Source organism: Emydura macquarii, unplaced genomic scaffold (genome assembly GCF_026122565.2).
Source record: "Emydura macquarii macquarii isolate MOO-44397 ecotype Brisbane River unplaced genomic scaffold, CSIRO-AGI_Emac_v2 contig_3603, whole genome shotgun sequence".
NCBI classification, from domain to species: Eukaryota; Metazoa; Chordata; order Testudines; family Chelidae; genus Emydura; species Emydura macquarii.
Genome location: NW_027133740.1, coordinates 1,833,831 through 1,856,221, shown reverse-complemented (window position 1 = coordinate 1,856,221; position 22,391 = coordinate 1,833,831). Strand labels below are relative to the sequence as shown.

The 22,391-nt window shown below is 35.7% G+C and overlaps 1 protein-coding gene across 3 annotated transcripts in view; it reads left to right on the top strand.

Moving 5' to 3' along the window:
- Nucleotides 1-22,391, top strand: part of ATP11B (ATPase phospholipid transporting 11B (putative)) — a 109,947-nt gene that overhangs the window by 78,842 nt on the left and 8,714 nt on the right. The window contains exons 25-29 of one of the 3 annotated variants that reach the window (XM_067536610.1): nucleotides 1,363-1,501; nucleotides 6,747-6,812; nucleotides 7,112-7,215; nucleotides 8,819-8,984; nucleotides 21,814-21,947. In XM_067536610.1, the coding sequence (XP_067392711.1) occupies nucleotides 1,363-1,501; nucleotides 6,747-6,812; nucleotides 7,112-7,215; nucleotides 8,819-8,984; nucleotides 21,814-21,947 (609 nt within the window). Of the gene's footprint in view, nucleotides 1-1,362; nucleotides 1,502-6,746; nucleotides 6,813-7,111; nucleotides 7,216-8,818; nucleotides 8,985-13,556; nucleotides 13,940-21,813; nucleotides 22,146-22,391 lie in introns of those variants that run through there. The other 2 variants (XM_067536609.1, XM_067536611.1) reach the window with 2 other exon arrangements.

Genomic DNA, 22,391 nt, shown 5'->3' with positions numbered 1-22,391 from the left:
GATTTGCGGTGGAGAAGGGAATGGAGATGCCATCAGTCTGCCTTCCACCCTTTATCACCTCGGACAAAACCATGAGGGCACATGCGCAGACCAACGGATACTACTACTTTCAAATTCTCCGGCTCCAGATGCATGGTGTGCATGCATAAACCCTCGGTGGAATACAGATAGGGATCATACATCTCAAAGAACCTCCAATTACAGGTAAGTAACCTCTTCTCAATCACTGTCAGCTCATTTCCAAAATTGGTGGTGGGGCTGCAGGTGGCAATCTTTGCAGCAAAGGGCAGTTTGGGAGCAGACAGTATTCTTGCGTGATTCTATTCCTGTTCTCTCTTAATTCCAGCCTATCCCCCTCAGATGTGGTTGTTTCTATGTACCTCATTTCTCTGCTGTCCGCAGTTTGTGCTTATTGTCTAGAAATCCTGCAGTGGCAGCTTGTGGTACTGCAATCTGCAGCACACCAGCCATATTACACAGTTGTGATATTATTGGTGGGGCTTAGTCCCTTTTAGTCTCTGATGACCAGCTGGCCCTTTCTTAATTATAAATTATATTTACTTATTGAAGATAGTTTTGCTTATTGGGGACAGAAAACGTACTGTAGCTAAAACTAAATTTATTCATGTCATCTTCAAAGATCTTTTAAGTAGAATGATCTACCATAATTTATTTTGTGTGGGGTTTTTTATTTGTATCTAAAGTAATACACGAAATAAAAGTCTATAGACAAAATAGATTATCAGATTCTACAGTGATGGGAGCATATAAATACCCATATAGAAAACACAGTGCAGGTTAAAAAATGTCTTAACCAAGATTTGATAGTAGGGTCACAGGACCTATGATGCAGGCCCTGCCACCCCTAGGGCAAAGAGGAACTTCGGTGTCTGCCATTCAGACACCATTGCCATTAACGTTCCTGTTAGAGACTTTTTAATTGGACACCTGTCCACTAGCAAATAGACTGAGACCAACTTTTTTTTTTAAATATTAAGTAGTTAAAGCAGGGTACTCTGAGTCATGGCCTGAGATATATCATTTAATCTTTCTGTCTACATTTTTCCGTTTGCAAAATTGAGACAAAAATAATAGCGAGCTCACAAGGATGTTTGTAAAAGTGATTTAGAAATCCTTGCCTAGATGGGAAATAATCATGAGAGTGGTCTCGAGGTTCCCAGATATTTCTCACTTAAATAATAGTTTTGTTTCTTTGCCTTCTTTAAAAAAATTCAGCTCTACAAAGTTAGATAATGAATTAATGTTACTGCTTTGAGTAAATGCAATTTCAGTAGCTGGCTGATAGGTTATTTTGAGAAAATTTGAAATCTAAATTTTTTTTTTTTTTTTTTATTTCCACAGAGACATTAGTAAAAATGCGCTCTTAGGTTTTAAACCATTTCTTTACTGGACCATCTTGGGGTTCTCTCATGCATTTGTTTTCTTTTACGGCTCATATCTTCTGATGGGAGAAGACACTTCTCTACTGGGAAATGGCCAGGTAAAATACTTCACAAATTGCAACACAGTATATTCAGTGATTTTAAAAACAAATAATATATACTCCACACAGTTTTTGTAAAGTTAGTGTACTATAGCAGTTCAAAAACCACACTGTATTAAGAAAATTCAAACAGTAAACCAGTAGACTTTTTTTCCCAAGACCTTCAGAATACCTTCTATACTGAAAAAAATACAAAATATGCTTTCCTGTTATTCCATTATATAATAGGCAGTAAAAGATTAAAATTGAGAAAATTGAAGTGGAGAAAATGCAGCAGAACAAATTATTCATACAATGATCCGTTTGTTCCTATGTTGGTGCCTGAATGTTTGTCCAAAATAAACTCATATCATGGAAAGATTCCTGCTAATGGATTAAATTCTATCTGCTTTATTTCTAATGCAGTAAATAATTGACTAGTTGAATCTTTGGGTAACGATTATGAAAAGCCATCACTGTTCTATTCTAATTACTGAAAATCTGCACACTTTCTGGTTACATAACTTTCTCTTTGTATTAGCCAGTTATAAAGCAAATGTTCATAAAAGCCCAGTTCTTTCAGTAAAGTGCAGTGTTTTGTGGTTAACTGAAATTTCCTTTTGTTGAGTAGCTGTTGATAAATTGTACCAAAACAAGAGTTCATAACTGATCACGAGGTTGAAAATTTATTTTCATTAGTTTATACAAAGCTTTAAATTGTGATGTTGAGCCTTTGCCTCTTTTCAGTATTTGTTAAGGAACTCTGTCACTTGCTATATTTGACCATTAAGTCTGAAAGCAATCCTCTGAAAAACTGCAAAATGTTGGATCTAGCTATTACTGTTTTATTTGTATTTGTGAAAGTCAGCTGACATAGGATACTTATTCAAACATTCTGCTTAGCTCATTGCTTATTCTATATGTGTAGTTGATATTTACATTAAAATTACATATTTGGTCAGGATTTCTAAAAAAAAATAATGGAAAAATCACATATTGAAAACAAAAATAAAATTTAGTGAAATGTAATTGTTCTAAGTGTGTATTTCCACATTTCCCCAACTTTGGGGTGTTCTGAAACTTCTTGAACCAGTTAAGGTATTTAGTGCCTAGTTCTTTCTCCTTTTATAAAGCTGAGATGGACAGTGACCCAGTACTCCATATTTCTTCTTTTGCTGTACAGTTGCTTCCTAATAAATATATATTAAATAATTCCTTTACGGTATGGCTGAAATAGAGCAGATTTCTAAATACAACATTTTCTGCTAAAAACATTGAATTTTTAAATACACTAAGCATACCATTGCCAAATTACTTAAGTGCACAAATCAAAGACTGAGAAAAATGCCACATTATCAAAGAGTTGGGTATATGTAGTATTGTCAAAGTACAGAATTTCTTTACCTCTGAGAATTAAAGTGTTTATATAACACTCTGTCATCTTCAGTCATAATTCACTGGTGGTTCAAACACTTTTTGTTATAGGTTTTCAGAAGATATAAAAACTCAGTAATCCATCTAATTTTTCTGTGTGGGTTTTTTGTTTGTTTTTGGTTTGGTTTGTCTTTTTTTAGTAGTAAATGGCAGTCCAAGCATTAAAAGAGAGATCCTTCCAGATGAGCATTTCTGTCTTTACCACTAACAAAATGTTGAGCAATCTTTTAGTATGCTCTGGAGTATATTATGATAGTTTCCATTCCTTATCTTAATAAATACGTGCAACTCAATTATAAGAGTAATTCTGCATAATTGTATATCTTTATTTCAAAAAAATTGTCCCCCTGAGAGCGTGTGCTGAAAGGCTTCTTTTGAAGTTGTTGCAGAACCAACATATTGGTACTGAAAATACCATAGTTTAACATCTCTGTAATTTGAAGTCTTTAAATCATGATTTGAGGACTTCAGTAACTCAGCCAGAGGTTATGGGTCTATTACGGGTGGGCAAGGTTCTGTGGCCTGCAATGTGCAGGAGGTTAGACTAAATTATCATGATGGTTCCTTCTACCTTAAAGTCTATGAATCTGATAGGAGTTCTATTGATTCTGTGTGAATAATGAAATTATAGACTGGTTTGGTGATTTAAACAATTTTCATACTCTTTATTCACTAGCTAGACTTTTGTAAATCTTTTTGACAGATTTGATAGTCTGTCATTAAATTTAAAAGAGTAAAGTGTAAATAGTTTGTTTTCCAATAACATGAAGTCTTCAGCAAAGGAAGTGGGTGTGGTGTCTATGATGAACTCTCCTTCAAGGTCATGAAATGGAATAAAATAGTCTAGTTTTCAATACTTGAAAGTGAAAGTATATCAGGAAGACTAAAACTTTTGTTTTAGTTGTAGTTAATTAACCTTTTTAAATTATAGGACACTAACGTCAACTCTTGGGATTTTTTTTTTTTTTTTGGACTGCCAGATCAAAACAAGAAAAGCGGGGGGGCGGCACTCTCTTCTATTCTATCGAGGGCCAACTGGCTATTATCCCTCTACCTCCATTATTTCTCAGCTTGCAGTGTGTTTAATACTAATGGGCAATTGCTGCTTCTGTGGTACTAGGATTTAACATCATGAAGTACAGTTTTTTTCTCACAGGTGGCTATACAGATTAGGTATTTCTTACATTTAATTACCGACTACCCTGACTTCAGTGAGATTCTTACCTTGTATACCTTGTTGAATGCCAAATAACGAGAGAACTAAGTCCTGTCCTAACAGGTGGATATATTTTTTCCTGCAGCAACTAACTTCAGCAAAGATGATTGTTTGACTTAGTAAGTTTGCAATGGAATACATATCCCTTCTCTAGGTCACTGGTTCAAATTTACTCCCACCTCAGTGACCTAAGCCTGTTTCCATCCAGTGAATGTAGGGAAACCTGCATTTCCACTGTCCACATGCTAAATATTCTATCGAGAAAGAAATTTTCTATCTGCGGGGCTGCTAACCCAGCACCTTTCACATATATATATACGCTTTATAAAATAAATACAAATTGCAGTGAAAACAGTCATTTTCTTTTATTTTGTAATATGAAGATTTTTTTAGGTCTTCCAAATGAGTGCTGCTACTGATGGCAGAATTTGCCAGTCTGTTATATTCTGTATACTTCTGCCATAGACTCCTCATTCATTCTTGCTCAGACCTCGGTAAATCTTGCCTCCATAGCTTCTATTTATGACAGACAGGTGCTAAAAAAAGGACATCTGTTAAAGTTTTTGAATGTTCTCATGGTCTTACAGGTGCCCAACTGTAAGGATGTGAGCTCCAACCCAGCTTTCTAAGCAAATGATGGATATTTTCTGATGAATGAACAATGGCCAAAAAAGGCCTGTGTGACTAAAATCAGAGAGAACATGAAACAATTGCTAAATTCTGTTGAGAGAGCAGAATTTAGATGGGGGTACAGGCTGAAAAAGTTAATGTTGATAATGCAGCTAGCTAGAGTACCTCTCCATTTGACAGGGACATTAAAATAGTTGGAAACTCTGAGGAAAATATCGTTACTAACCGAGGTATGAATTTCCTCCTGTAGTGTAACATAGTAAAGGCCATATGACTTTCTGCTTGAGCATTCATAGATACTTTCCTTTTGTTGAATTCTGTTGAATCGTAAATGGTTTTCAGTATAGGTTTTCCCCTCTGGATCAATCCATTTCTGAGCAGTTATTGGTTCAGGTAAAAAATCCTTTTTTCATTGAAGTACCTAAGTACAGCACCAAATGGAACAGTTTACTTTGTATAGATATAACAAATGGCTAGTTTTTAGAGTTGAGTATGCAAATGTGTGTTTGAGGTATAATTGCCTTACATCATGACACACTGTACTTCAACTTGATCTTTTAGTTCTACTTTTTTCCCCCTTTTTCATGCTGTGCATGTCGCCAGATATTGAAACCTAACAGGCAAATGGTAAGATTTGCGTTAGTAGAAGAGAAGGCGATACAAAATATCGTTATCTGGTATTTCACAAAATTAAAGGATGCAGCATCTATTCTCTAAATACTTTCAAAAATAGAAATAGTGACAAGAATTTGTTCACATTTTTCATTGCAGCTGTACAACCATCAAGGGTAATGTACATTGACACTTTTTTTCAAGGACCATTCATAATAGCAGTTGTTTAATCTCTTGGTTAACAAGCTGAACATTTATTTTTCTCCCTCATATAGCAAGGCACTACGTGTAGGGGATACACTTGAGTTTGTTTTTAAAATCAGTTCTCTATAACAAGGGCTGCAACCATGTTAATCTCATCTTTCTAGTTGACGAATTAAACTATCAAATCCCAAAATGACAAATTGGATTGCATATCTGCAGGCAGTAACTTCCTGCAGTACCCTGGCTTGCCTAGTTCTAATAAATGGTATAAAAAATAAAAAAAATAAAATTAAAAAAAAAATTACAAGAGTCTCCCGCTTGCCATCTTAAACTGTGTGTAGAGTGTCAGTCACCATAACATGTAGGTGCTGCATAGTCTTTTCAGGTTCAGTACCAATTTGCTCATGAAAGCAGAACAGGCAGGCAGAGTAGAAGGGTGTTGTGTGTTTGTGTGGTATGTGGGTACACAGTTGACACAAACCTAGCATCCTTGCCTATTGTTAGAGCTGGGATTTTAACATTGTTGGAGAATTTGTTCTGAGGTCTGATAATTTAGCATATGGGGATGGGATGAAGAAAGTGATAGGTGCTTTAGAAGTATTTTACGGTTGGGATTAAACTTTCGTCTTGTCAGCCTTGAAAAAAAGTGTCTCCTTTTTCTTAATGTTCTCTTTGAAAAACAAAACCGCACCATTGTTTTTGAATTATGAAGATTGTGGTTTAGAAAAACTAAACCCTCCGATGATGCTGCATTTTAAAGATAACCTTTAATGTTAAACTTTGTAGTGTAAAAGCAGTAACTCCTCAATTAAAGTGGAATACCTTCCCATTGATAATCATGGTTAGCTGGATATTCACACATAATTGGTTGATTAGTAACATCATTTTTCTACCATCTCATTTTACGGTTTGGGTTTGTCATCTTCTTCTGTAGATATGTGGTGGTAAGGAGAAAGATTCCTTTTTAGTGGGGTGTAAATTTTGTGACTCTTAATAAGAGTTATTTTTTGTCTGTGGTTTGTGCTATGCTGTTCTTGCTCTGCTAACTATACTTAGTGAACAGCCACAGGTTTCATTAATGTAACTAGTTTCAAAAAGGTATAATATCGTACAGCTGCTATTAAATAATTTTGTGCAATGACTCCTGTTTTTGTATTTTTTATTTAGATGTTTGGAAACTGGACTTTCGGTACTTTGGTCTTTACTGTTCTGGTTATAACAGTAACAGTGAAGGTACAGTAGTATATTTACTCTCAATTTTGGGAAATGTAGGCCAATACAGAATAATTTGTCCATTTTAAGTTGATTTCATAGTTCTACAAGGGTAGTAAATAATTCCCATCTCTCAAGGAAACAGAAAATAGAGTGTATTAGAGTTAGTTTCAGTGATGGCTTAAAGAGTATTCATTGTGTAGCTTTATGTGTCTTGAAAGATGTTTACTAGTCAAGTTTGAAAGTAAATCCAAATAATTTGAAAGCCATATCTTTTCATATGAATGATTAATTTTCTAAACCTATTCTTTGTTTTTTAGATGGCTTTAGAAACTCACTTCTGGGCTTGGATAAATCATTTTGTTACCTGGGGCTCCATTGTATTTTATTTCATATTTTCCTTGTTTTATGGGGGAATTATCTGGTGAGTGATCTTTGTTTTTGTCTGTGTATGTGAATGCTAATATGTAAAACATTGGACGATATAGTAGAACATTGCTTTTAGTGTTTGATAGATCCTGCACTATAACCATTAATTTCTTCATACATTTAGAAGAGGAAAGGAAATGCCAATCCAAGGAATGGGGTTTTGCCCTTTTTTTTTTTCCAGTCTATATCCTGTTACTCCTAACATACAGTATATAACTTTGCAGCCTGGCAGCCATATGACCCTCAACAGAAGCAGACAAATATTTATGCATTCTAGAACTCTTGAAATTCATTGCAAATTTTTCTAAATTTACTGGTTCTCTAGTTAAATGAAACTCTAGCAAAACTGCAGTAATTTTGTGTAACATTTTTCTTGAACTGAAAAAGGTGTTACATAGCTTTGAATTGTAGCAGTCATACCCCTTAGATGCCATGTGGTATGGTGACAGAGGTTTCTATTTCCATATCTCCCTGTGACTGTTTAGTTAGTGCTCTCAGTGCCCCTGTATAGTAGGTAAATATTCCTATTACAGCTAGGGAAACTGAGTTTGGGTAGGTGAAGTGACTTGCACAAGGTTAGTGTCATAAGCTCCACTGGTTGACTTTAAAAATGTATCACTGAATTATTTTGAATTAATAGGACTTTGAATCTTCATGTGGGAATCTGTATCATAAAATTTGCTTGAGTGGGTGAAATCATGCTAACAACTTGGTGAAAAATATTGTACAGATTTGACACAACCCAAATTCTTCCCTTAGAATGACTGTTTTCTAGTACACAGAGTCTTACGCTGCAGGCTCAATCTTTCATACTGTTTCTGTAAACTCTTTTTTTGCCTGCTATAGTATTCCATAGATTCCATTCACATGCCATCCACCTCTCCTGGCACAGGCTTCTGGCACCTATTTCCATACACATGAATGATGAAAAACTTGCACCGCTTTCTTTGTAAAGAGAAATTTTCATTTCACCATGCTGCACAATGCAAGGCTCACTGTATCAAATATGGAAAATGAACTAATTAGATATTTGCCAGTTAGTTCTTCATAGAATTTAATGTTTTATAACTTCTAGATAATATTGGTTTAGCAATCAGAATACTTTAAAGACTACTCTAGTAATCATGTCCCTTTTTAAAATCCTGCACTGTTCTCATTTCTGGTTCTACAGGGATGTGCAAATTGCATATAGCTGTATCAGTATGGCACCTTGCACAGCTGTGGGAAATCCATGACACATGGGGAGTCGATGTTTCTATGGTGCCAACCTCTTATATTCTGTTGAGGGGCAGCTTTAAGATGTTCCAGGAGCTCCAAAGGAACCCTTCCTCTTGTAGAGTCTGCAGCAGGGATGAATTAAAACAGGACATCCCCAAACTTCCCAAGCCACACTCTTCTCCAGCCCACACCACTCACTGTATAGCTGTCCTGTGCCACTTTCAACTACTAGACTCCCCTCAGTGGATTCACCAGTGCTGTGTCACTACACTTTGACTTATTCTGGTGGACAGCATAAAATGGATGAATTTAGCAAATTAGCTTTGTTTAATGTGTACTTTTAAAATTTTCCTCTAATTACCCTTTCTCTAATTTTTCAGGCCATTTTTGCATACGCAGGACATGTACTTTGTATTTGTTCAGTTGCTGTCAAGTGGTTCTGCTTGGTTTGCAATAATCATCATAGTTGTCACCTGTTTGTTTCTTGATGTTGTGAAGAAAGTGCTTTGTAGACATCTACAGCCAACAAATACTGAAAAAGCTCAGGTAATGTTATGTTTTTATATAGAACGTGGTCAATAATTAAAAAGACTTTTATTAAATTCAGTCCTATAAGTGGATAACTAAATAGTCCTCCTCTGAATAAGTGTCAAAATATCACTTGATCTGCAAGAATTTAAATTGCTGTAATGCTTCAGTATGTAAAATAGCGCTCTCATTTGAAACGGTTATTAAGTTAAATCATGTAACCCTATTTAATGCTATCATCAGATCCAAATGTAAGTGAGAATATTACTCTTGCAAGTGATAACTTTTGTACTAGAACTGAATAAACCATTTCTGAATAAAGTGAGCCTATAGACTTGCTGGCACACAAACTATTCAGTTTTCAGCACCTGAGTTTGTAAAAGCAGGCCAGGCTATGTATTTTGTAAAGAGTAGCACTGTTTTAAATCTAATCACGAAATTTACTCTTGTTGTTTTCTGAGACTGAACAAATTTTCTAAAGATGTTACTGCATTTGAGGGGCTGTTATAAAGTAATGATGGCCAATAGTTTAAATGATTTCACTGGCATCTAATTTGGCATAATAGTTTTATAGCAAATATTCATTAATTTAATATTACTAGACAAAAAATACATACTTTTCTACTATATGCTGATAAAACAATCTCCATAATGTAAATAGTATTCCATAAAATCCTGGTTATGACTTATGGTTATATAGACTATTTGACAAAAGGGTATAGAATTTAAGAAAACTGTGTATTATATGGCTAGAAGGGACCACAATTGTCATCTAGTCTGACCTGCTAAATAATAGTCCATATGACCTCCTGAATTAACCGCCATTTGAACTAGAGCATATCTTTTAGAAAAACATCCTACTTTGATTTTAAAATTTCCAGTGATGGAGAATCCACCAACCCTTGGTAAGTTGTTCCAGTGGTTAATTATGGTCATTGTTAACTATTTGCACATTATTTTTTGGCTGAATTTGTCCAGTTTCCAGACATTGGATCTTGTTATACCTTTGACTGATATGTTAAGGTGCCCTCTGTTAGCAAATTTGCGTTCCCCGTGTAGGTACTTATAGATTGATCAAGTCACCACTTAATTTCTTCTTTGATAAATTTAACAAATTGAATTGATCTCCTTGATTCTTTCATAAGTCATGTTTTCCAGTCTTTTATTCATTCTTGTGGATCTTCTCTTAACTCTCTCCAATTTATCAACACCTTTCATGAATTATGGACACCAGAGCTGGACACAGCATTCCAGCAGTAGTTGCCCCAATGCAAAATACAGAGGTAAAATAAGCTCTCTACTCCTACTTGAGAGTCCCCTAATTTTGAATCCAAGAATGACATTAGCCAGCTCATGTTCAGCTGATTAACCACCATGACCCCCAAATCTTTTTCAGTCATGGTTTCCCAGCAGAGCTCACCATCTTGTAAGTATGTTACTAGATATATAACTTTATATTTGGCCATACTAAAACACACATTAGTTTATATCAGCGACCAGTCGTTTTCTTTATTTAACACTCTCCTAATTTTTTTGTCATCTGCAAATTGTGTCAGTAACTATTTTGTTTTCTTCCACATCATTGATAAAAATGTTAAATAATAAATATAGAGGCAAGAACCAATGATCCCCACAAAACCACAGTGGAATCATTCCTACTTGTTGATGATTCTCTATTACAATTACATTTTAAGATTTATTTCTTAGCTGGTTTTCAATACATTTAATGTGTTCCATGTTGATTTTTGTATCATTCTAGTTTCTTACACAAAATGCCATGTGATATCAAGTCAAATGCCTTACAGAAGTCTAAGTATATTTCATGAGCACTATTACCTTTATCAGCCAAACTTGTAATCTCATTTTAAAAAATCAAGTTCGTTTGACAAGATCTGTTTTCCTTAAACCTGTGTTGACTGGCATTAATTATATTGCCGTCCTTTATTCTTTATTAATCAAGTCCTATATCAGCTATTTCATCATTTTGCCTAGGATCGATGTCACAGGCCTATAGTTGCCCAGGTTTTCTCATTGGCCCTTTTAAAATATTGGCACAATGTTAACTTTCTTTCATTGCATTCTAAGATTTAATGAAAATCCACATTAACAAAACAGGGAACTCTTCGATACAAGTGATCTGGACCTGCTGGTTTTATGCCTGGCTTTAGTAGCTGCTGTTTAACATCCTCCTTAGTTACTGTTTCAATGGAAAATATTTCATCATCATCATTGTGATGATATGATTACATCATCTGGCTTTTTCCCAAATACACAACAGAAATATTTATTGAACACTTCTGCCTTTCTGCACTATTGGCAATATTGCCACTTCCATCTAGTAATGCACTAATTCCATGGTTACAGGATTCCTTTTGTTCCTAACAGACTTTACAAAAAAAAATAAACCCTCCTTATTTTCCTTAACTCAGCTGACCATAGATTTCTGCTTATGTGTTTTTCTCCTCTTATCAATTTCCTACAATTCCTAGCTTCTGATTTCCAATTATTACTATAAATCTATTTTAAATCTCACTTCATCTTTCAGTAAGATGTTTGTTACCATTGTGATTGCATGCGTATGGTACTATGTAACATTTTTCCTGTGGTCGTCTTGAAGGTTCTATGTATGTGTTTTGGTTAGTACTTTTTATTTTCCTTTTCCACGTAGTACTGGGCAGTTTGGTAGCATCTGCATTAGTGCCACTGCATCCTGCAGAAGTGCATCTTGCTAGGAAAACCCAACTCTGGCATTAGACATCAGCTAAATTTGCAAAAATCCATTAACTGTCATCTCTACGTTTTAATGGTGGCAACAGTTTAATGAAAGTCTAGCTGCTTTTTGTGCGTGTGCATTTGTGTCTTCACAAGTATAGTTATAGTCAGAAAAGTAACTTTGCAAAAATGGCACCTTACTATTTAATGGAGCTCCTCCTGCATACATTCATACATATGCTTGCCTCTTTCAACAGTTGCAATCTAAGGGCCAGGCCCTGCCGCTCTTTATGAGTACTTCTCGGGACTACTCTGAGATCATGAAATGAATGGGAGTTACCATGGAGTAAGGAACTAAACATGAGTAAAGGGTGGCCCTTTTTTCCTACTTATTTTAGTTAGCTGTATTATCATTAAAGTGGTATGGGATTCTTTTCAGGTTTGTATATCATTATATTTAACTAAATTCCAATTACAGAATTTTTTTACTATTGATCTCAAATAAAAGAACCCAGTTTGACTTTCAGATCTCATATTGAGTTGGTCAGGGTAACAACTAGGAAAACATCTTTTTCCTTTTTTTCTTTTTTTAAATAAACAAATCTTATATAGACGTTATTGAGAGAATAAGTGGAACTCCACATTTCCATTGTAAACTTACTTTTCACAGTATAACTGCATCTTACATTTGGCTGAGTTAATTTCAGTGTATTTGCATCTTTTAAAAACAGCTTAGCTCACAATAACTGAGACTCAGTGTGATACAGCAAATTAAAACTAGTTTTAAGTCAGGACAAGGAAATAGTACTACATGTAGTTATCACTAATTTTTAAAAATGGAGCTGTAGGACTTTCATCACCTGTTGTCTTTAAATTTTAAAATATTTCACTGGGAGAAATAAGGAAGCTTAAAATACATTTTCTTAACTTGGTATGCAAGGAATAATAATTGTCCAAGTAACTATGAAAAATGATTCAACAGATTATTTCTGTTTAAAAAGTTGAAGACAATAATTTATTTTGGAAATTATAAATACTGTTAGAATCAAGGTAATCCTTCTACAAAGACCGATTCTTTTCTACACATAGTTAATTGTTCATACATTATGTAAGATCTAATAAACTTCTACATTAGAAAAAAAAACCTGAAAAATAACATACATTGTTTTTAAAGGCTGTCTTAAAACATAAATGTTAAGGTATTGTAATCAAGAACTACTGTATAAGAAACTATTAGTCTTACTGCATTTTGAAAGCCCATTTACTTAAAAATTTTATCAAAAAATGTAATGTGGCTTGAGAATGGGTTTCACAGTGAGACAAATATGACTCCTCTCACCCCTCCCCCTGTGTACTCTGCATGTGTGTAAGTTTTTGCCATGTTCCAAGATCTGCCTGATACTGCAGTGAAATCATAATTCTGTGTTTGACTTCAGTCAAATGCCATGAAAGTAAATTGCTGTGAACTTTTGCATTTATAGCTCTACTGTGTGACCGTATAGGAAGAAATGGCTAGTGGGGGTCAGTCCCAATCAAATATAAATCTTTTGGCAAAGAGCAGAAATTGCAATATTATTTGGGTGGTGGGGGAGTCTAAGGATAGCTGGAGAAGTATGTCTCAGGGTATTTCAAGGGTTTATTTCCCCCAGTATAAAAGTTAAGGGGCACTTTTTAAACATGGCCACAGTGAAGCATAAATGACATTGATGGTGCCAGGAACAGTCCTGCAGGTATCAGTCTCGTATGTGTTCTGTGTATGATGTATATATTCCAGTAAATAACGGAATGTCTTTTAAAATCCTGTCCTGTGTCTTTCTCTTAGAAAAGTACTACTTCTTACTGACTTGTATGTTCCATTCCTTCTCTGTCCACTTATAGATGTACACCAACAGAGTTGCTTTAAGTGACGAGTTCATCGCACTGCAGCCATTGTCCAGGGCAAGGAATCAGCTGAGCAAAATTAGGTAGAGTAGGAGGGACAGATCCTCATCAATTCTTACGCATGTTGAAGGTCAACTAACCACCATTGAGAGAAACGGGAAGAGGCATGAATATTAGAGTGGGATGAGAGGCAGTATCTATAGGGGAGATTGATTCTATTTGGCATCTTTCTTGGCTTTGCTCTGTGTTTTCAGGTCAAGTGCTTCTCCTAAGTAGCATGTATTAGACGTTCTTATAGGAAAAAATCCCTAGCATGATGCTCAATTTGGAGAATACAAATCTAGTCTTTCTTGCATCCATTTTTAAAATAATCAGTTTCTAGCATGGTTCCAGTGCTTTTGCTTTATGTAGTCAAAATTAACAGTGCTTTCTGCATGTTGGATAACTACAGCTTCATAAGACCACAACAGAAAGGTTCATGTATTTTAGGCAGCAGTTTCTTGCCAATTGTTTGCCCATTTTAATTTGCTTTCACTTGTGCTGTAAGAGCAGAGAACATGTCTTTTGCTTGGGTGCAAATATACATTTGTGCAGCAACTAAGACTTTTCTTTAGTGCATCTATCAAATGAATGTTGTTTATTTTCAATGTATTATGGATGTCTGTGTCTCAAAAGGTATTTGAGCGTAAAATATATGAAGTATTCAAAAAGATTAAAGTGTACCTGTCTAGGTAAAATACTAAGATGCTGAAACATTTCTAATGCACTCACTCAGTATGTGAAATGCTAAAGGACTGTGATTTGACATTTTGAAAGAATAAAACATACACAAGAATATTTAACTTGCAACAAAGATTAAGGACTAAATCTTCATCCCAGTCTTACCTCGCTCTCCACTTTTGCAGCAACAAAAAATTAAAAACACATTTTTGTGCTATGGTGTTTCTTGATTGTCTAAATCTGGGATGGTGCCTGTAAATCAAGTCTAGGACATCCACGTTGATGGATGTGCATCCTTCAGAATAGGGGAAGTAGGAGAGGAAACTGACACATGCAAAGGTAATGAGTCCTATATTTTAAACAAGTAATTGAGACAATATTTAAAAATCTGAGAAATCTGAGTTGGAGACTCTATGGTTTCTCTGCCAGGCTGAGTGGCATCACCCCAAAGAGAAATCTGAAATAACAATTTCATTCTTTTCCGTTATTACCATGTGATTGTATTTGTAATGCAACTCACTCTAGCAGAAACACCAGGAAGTCTGCAGCTAAGATTTGTGAATATCATAGGGAGTGAATCTTGTTGAAATTCAGCACAAAATTAACTTTTAAAGAAAGGTAAGTTGGCAGTATGTTGGTAGGTAGTGGGTGGGGGATGGGTTTTTGCCACTTCAGTAATCTTACCATCATAGGGTTTTTTCCATCAAATGGGTTAGAATTTACTTATAAATTCTTGGCCAATAAATGTATGTAAATACTTCACCTTTTTAAAGTGCAGGTAAAACATGTTTTCAGTAAACTTGTTTGCCCTCACTTAATCAGTATAATAACCTTGGACATATATTGCAGCATATCTGCACACAAGAAGTAGATTTATTACCCTATGGATAAACAAAATATTCTTATAAGTTATTTTAAAAACTGAGTACAGTTTTGCAGTTATATTATCAAATATTAAAGAAAAAATAAAGTTTTCTGTAGATGCTGCTTGGTAATAGTTTCAAATTATTAAAACACTGATAACATTAAATAGGCAAGTGAGTGTCCTTTAAACTTGAGGGATTTTCTTGGTACTAGATTTTGATGTGCAAGGATTTAGAAAATTAGGAAACTCTTTGCCCATTTGTAATAAATGATTAGTGAAGCAGGTTCTCATGTAGACCAAAACTCTCAAACTGCAAAAATGAAATAACATTGAGCCATCCTGTGACGCAACAGCATTTATTTACGCACATAAAGTGTACAGGGAGTTGCGCAGTAGTTGAGCTGTGTCAATTGAAATTAGATGCCCTTAGGACATTGGCAGGTACAACACAATTGTAAGATTCAATATAATACAAAATCATTTTAAAAATTGTGTGACAGCAGGTCATTGTTTCTGTGATGTGATGAAATAGGTGAATTTAAAGGGTTTATATTTAATAGGGGAGAGTGAATGCTAGGACTTTGTTATGCCATGTGAGTTAAGGTTTTGATTGCTAGACCTGCTTGCTGTGTTGCTCCCTAGGTTAAGGGGGCTTGCAGATGCTGTGGAGCAGGTGCCATTCAAGACCCCTACTGTCTCCAATTCCAGGAGTCAGATTTCTTTGACTCTTATCAGTAGCCCTCAGATGGGAATTGGGTAGCTACTACATGGGGACTTACATGGAACGGTAGAAGGAGAACTAGTAAAGTCCATCAGCTTATCTATCTAAACAAAAAGTCTAATTTAGAAAAAATAAGGCAGGTGCTGAGTTCCGTTGGAGTCCTGTGAATCCCTCCCAAAAAAAGCACTGAAAGAAAGAAAGAAAGAAATGAACAGCCAGAGCTCTGACAAATAATTAATTGCTCATTGTCATCCCAGCTCATTTACATTACCCACCTAATAATCACTTTAATACTTGTTTGGATCCATAATGGAATTAAAATATAAATTTTATAGTATATATTTTTGGAAGCTAACTGAATTCCAGTGAAATTCACTTTCTACCTTTATTTTCCTTTAACAAAGTTTGTATTTAGGAATGCCCCTTGTGTTTAGAATGAGGTGCCAAAAGTTCAAATTAAGTTAGTATATATGGTCCATGTGAGTAGTGCAGGCACCAGTGGGTCTTAAGAGTTCTTCTACTGGGCTCCTCTCCTACAGACTTCACCCTGTCCAGGAAAGTTATGTATAGAGGAGCATTATACTTGGTATATTGAAGTTGTGTACAGCAGAGGGGGATCCTAGGGGATAGGAAAAGTTTTTATACACATGGAATGCTAATGCTTGAAGTTTTAAATCTAGGAATTAAATGTTAACACTTTTTATTGATGTGGATAAAGCTTTGTCTTTCCTTGACTCTCTGCCCCCTTCTTCCCAAATGATTCCACTCCTGCCCCTTGTTTTTCCCTGCATTTCAATACTTTTCTGCCTTTCCCAAAGCCCTCCATTCCAAGACTACAGAGCATTCCACAGAGCCTCCTTGACCCCATCCCATACCCTTTTTCTGACTCCTATCTCATCCTGGTTTTCCTCTTCACCATCATGCCTCATCTGGTCAGCAGCTGCTGCAGCAAAACCTGGGACCAGCAGCAGGTCAATTTCTATTAAATTTGTATTATACATGTTATAATTCTGCAGGTAGAGCAGCATTTTCCTCACCCTTCAATCTCCTTCCTCCCTCCCGCCCCCCGCCCACACACACACACTTAAGGGCACGAATGCATCTCTCCTTAGCATGATGAACTTAGGTTGTATGCCCTTTGGTGGCAGGGACTGTCTTTTTTGTTTTATGCTTGTACAGGGCCTAGCACAGTGGCACTGTGATCCATGACTGGGGCCCCCTTACGCTGCCACAATACAAATAATAAAAATTATTTGGTGTTTGTAGACCAAGTCATATGGAGGTATGATAGAGCAAAAGGTTTAGGGAAATACTAAAATAGTGAGTGCCAGAGACACTTTTGAGATGCCAAACTTTAAAATGCTTTTTCTAAATTTTACAAAACTTTCTAGAAAAACTAACCAAGGATGAGATATGACATGTGAAATTTCAGGGGAATCAGTCTCTGGTTGGGGCGACTAGGAGAAAGTAAAAATTGGGCTCATAATGGGAAGCTACATTAAAGCTTATTTGTGGAGTAGCAATAACCATTTCATAATCTATTTTAGGTATTTACATAGCATCGATTATATTTCTAGGGCCATGATTCAGCAAAGCACCTAAGCATTTTGCTTAACTTTAAGCACATAATTAAATCCATTTCTTTTCAGCAGAGCACATAAGCATATGCTTCAATGAGATATAAGTACTTTCTTGAACTGGAGCCTCTAGGCGTCATTTGGCATACAGGATCTTCCCACATTTGATCCCACAAAATGGGGAAAGAATTAGAAGGATCCTTTGGACAACAGAACTACTTTTAGACCTTTATTTGCGGGAGGAGGGAGAGCAGAATTGAAAATTACTTAGCAGAACAAATCTATGTTCTTTGTAAGCCTTTAATTTGGTGACAAACTATACTCTGTGATAACATCTACATGCATTGATAAATAATTTTGTTTTGTATAACTTTGCCGACAACTTGAGAAAGTTGTCATCTCTTCCCACAGAAACAAATGTGCACTGTTCTATCAAGAACAAGTCAGTAGATTAAAGATTGGTTTAAAGATTACTGTTTTAAATTAAACTGAGTGCGGTGCTTTATACGATGTGTTGCTTTTCTGTCCTTCTAGATGGAAGAAGATAAGGGTTCAGTCAGCTCAGCATATGACTTTGCTGAAAGCAGGCACAGAGGGGAGGACAATAGGCAACTGCTAGCTGATCCATCTAGCCAGCAGGACAGTTCTTGCGTTCACTAGGTAGTACTCCCACTGTACCCTTATGTATAGTCAGTCATGGAATCATCTTTGAAATTCCCATACTTTTGATATTTACAAGGAGCCTTACATGATGGCATGTTTTTTGTTTTGGTTTAACAGTTTGAATCACTAATTCTAATACATAGTGTTTAATTTTTTTCTTGATTCATTTCATTGAAGTTATCCATTACCCTGTAAAACATTTGCATTGCAGTGATTTATGATCCTTAAGCTTAAACCATACCTTTTGAAAACTTCTTTGTAGCCCAAAGATGAGTGTTCTCAAATTTTTTATGTATATGGCAGTCTTTAAGCAGTAGCTTTTCCTACTAGTTGCAACCCAGACAAGGATATGCTTAGGAGTGCCAGAGATGTTTTTGTTTTTTTTAAACTGTCTGAGCTCAATACCGTGCATCTCACAGCATTCTGCATTGTTGTCTTATCTGTTTTTGTTAGGCTTTAGTTTGGTGTAACACACATCTATGATCAAATCTGTGCACAGATCTCAAATTGGAGAGGAAGGCTAGAAGAGATATAGGCAGTGATGGGAGATTATGAACTGAAGTTAAAATCCTTTATTCAAGGAAGGGTTATAAAGAGAATGAATCCTAAACCAGGCAGGCACTCCCATCAGATTGAGTTCATTTTCCTATTGTCTCCTTAACATCGTCTTAATATTACTTTTGATGTTACTAAGAGCTAGTTGGTATAGCTGACATAAGGAAGGTATGGATTTGGGATTGCAACTTCTAATGCTTCCACTCAGTTTTTAGTCTTTAAAGTGGGAAGTCTGTGGAATTAAAATAGCAAATTTAATTCTTTGAATTTATCTACATACCACATTCTGTAAGGTCATTATTTTCAAGTGGGTGGTATTAACCCTTTAGAGCAGTGTTTCTCAATTAAATTTGGCCACGGAACCCTTTTGAACTTGATAAATAATTGCGGAACCCCCAAATTCTTAACAGTATTTTTACATATGGGGCCAAAAAAAACTGTCAAAATAAGCAAATTATATACAAACAACTAGGTCAGCGTTTCTCAATTAAATTACACTTACACTCGATACCCTCTGCCGAAACATTCGGGACATCTTCCCTTTTTCGGCGGCGCAGAGAACAGCTGCTCTCGGCAGCGCGGAGAACAGCTGCTCTCGGCGGCGCGGAGAACCCTAACAGTGTTCCCGCGGAACCCCAGGGTTCTGCGGAACACCAATTGAGAAACACTGCTTTAGAGTCATAGTAAAGCATTCACTCATCATTAAGCCACTACTGTATTGCACAGAAACTAAAGGCAAAACTGATTTTAAGCTCATTAGAAATCAAATATTTTCATTTTAAGTAGATTTTTCCCCTATTTTTTGCCTGTCTTATTTTTCCAAAATCTACCTTTGCATTGCAATCACCATTTTTTTAAATATGTTTTACAGGCAATTCAGAAATATGTGGTGCATTATACATTAGATTGCACAGACGGAGCGTAGGTTTCTGATATTGAGTGAGACAAAGATAGTTTTATCCACCTTTATATGACCCTTCTTCCTAAATTCTGATGCCAGCTGTTTCATCCCACAGGTGCAAGTTTGTGTAGCCTCTTGGCTACTCCCTCTTTATGTCAACTTGTAATATCATCCAGTGATCCCCAGCCATTATGGCAGCTGGGGACCATTAGAGCGCAATTGCACCTTGACTACTTCCCCAACATGCCCCCGTTGCCAGGGGCTTAGGAGGGCGTATCTCTGGCTCTGCATCCTCTGGATATTCCCTCAGCTGATCGGTGAAGTCAACGTTATGGCTCTAGAATGCTGCAGGGGACAGGTTTTGCTTCATACAGTATATATTAAGGGAAGAATCAATTCTGCATATAAAAATAAAGATTATAGAATATGAAGTCAGCTCGCCACTGACACAAAATTAGGGGTTGTATCAATCTACTGCTAGTAAAAGACCTCTCTTCTGTGAGACTGTAAGACAAAAATATAGGTACGTATGCCTCCATGGGTTTAGTGAGAAAAGGACATGTATCATGCGTGAATAAGTAATAATGGAGCTCTTTCATGTGTGATCAGATAGTATATAATGTTTTCCAATAATTTCTATTAGAGAGAGACAATTTGCCATTGACTTAAATAGAAATCTCAGATCTTAATCTCTTTCATGAGACTCTTTATAGGCCCTCTCCTGTGATTTACTGAAGTACCTAATGAGAGGTTCTCTGTCCTCAACTCCTGTTAACTTAATGTCCCTTTTGAAATTTTTGGAGCTTCAAAATAACTGATGCATATTGTCCAGTCAGGAGGGACACTTCTATACATAATTCATCTTGTTAGATTGCATCTGCGATATTAAGTGACTAACTTTTGAGAGTCTAAGTTTAATGTGTTTTTCCTCCTTCACTGAATTAATATAACTGCTTAACAAATAGTTTAATTTGAGGTATGTAGGTAGCTTCCCACACCACAACCCCCAGTAGATTTGTAGAAGGGAGGTAAGCAGAAATGAATTCAAAATATTCTCTCTGCAGTTTTTCTGTAGTGCTAAACATTTGGAATTTTGTGTGTGCTGCTAAGGAAAATTACTCAATTAAAGTGTAGTATGAAGGAACTTGTTAATAGGTGATTTGTAATAAAAATATCTTTCTAAACTCTTAGTGTAACCTCTTTCAATTTATTCTGATCTGTTTTACACATCCTAATAAACATCGTGGTGTTCATTCATAGTTATACTAACATTCAACTTTTCCTTATTTTAGTGTGGATATGACTGATGGTTCTTAATGTTAATTCTGTGTTTAAATTTAGATACAAATATACAAAGATACAAAATAGATACCAAAAAAAAGTGAGAGGTTAATTCAACTCTGTATCTATCTTTACAATTTATCTCAAGCTTTAATAATGGCATCCCCAAGTTCCAATCCATATTTTGTAAAGGGTGGCTTATCTGGCATCATAAATGGTAACCTGAGGTAAAATTTCAGAGCTTTGTAGATAAGACAATGAGGATATCTAGAAAAATTTACTCCTTACCCTTTTACTCATGTTTTAATGTCAGCTTAAAATAGTAATAGTGAGTCTATTGCTAGTCATGGAACCTGACTTTATTCCAAAAACTGTGTTCTGCAGTTGTTTTTGAATGGTTAAAGCTATTAATGTTAGGCAGGTTGCCACGTCTTATTCCACAGTCTCACTTATTCTAAAGCCTTTTTTTTTTTTTTTTTTTTTTTTGGCTGATATATTTTTAATGCATACAGATCCTGAGCTGGTTTAAATTGTCATAGTTCCATTTAGGTCATTGTGACTATGACAATTTACACTAGCTAGATCTGCCCCTATAAGTGTATTACAGGTAGAGCACAATAGCAGATGATTTGCCAACCAGGTTACTTACAGTAGGAACTGGACTGTCTTTTTATTTGCTGGGTGCTTGTGTGGGGTCACTGTTAACCAATCGCCATTTGTTCAATAAGACTGTCCAAACCTTGGCAGCGTCAAGTAACATCTAGATCTCCATGTGTTTTGATCCACAAGAAGAAATCAAATGCTATTTTTAATAAGGTATCATAATGATTTTCCTGTAAAATAGAAACATGTTCTTATTAACACTATTAAAAGTTAAAAACTAGCCTTCTTCAAGCATTGCTTGTGATATAGCAGGACACTTTTTGTCACTATAATCCACAAATACTAATTCATTTTTTTTCCCACTCCAGCTTACTGAGACAGGTTCAGGTATCAACTGCTTGGAATCCATGTGCTGCTTCTCAGATGGGGAAACAGCATGCGCATCTATTAGAAGAATGTTGGAACGACTAACGGGAAGATGTAGCCCAACCCGGGTCAACAGGTGTGGAATTTCTCTCAATAGCCTTTGCTGCAGACGATTCTCCTATAAACTGGAACCTGATGAGCCTGCAGCTATAGATGTCTAGCAAATCAGTTGCAGGTTTTGCTTAATTAAACAGGAAATGCTATTCTTTATAGTGCTTTTTTTGATCCTAAAAGATCTGTTTCTTGCTTACTGGAAGTGCTTTTATTAGAAAAAGGAAGAAAATGGTTTTTCAAGAAACAGAACTCTCTTCAGACTTTTTTTGTTTGGTCTTTCTAGTACAAGACTTTGTGTTATATATATGGTATTTTCTCTTGGTTTGTACATCCTTCTCTTTAGAAAAATAATCCTCTCTGTGCTGTTTGTTTTCCTGATCCAGCTTTTTGCCTTCACAAATCAAGCATTATTTGTAAAGTCATAAGGCTTTTCCTTTGATACTTAATGTATATCCTCCAAGTAGTC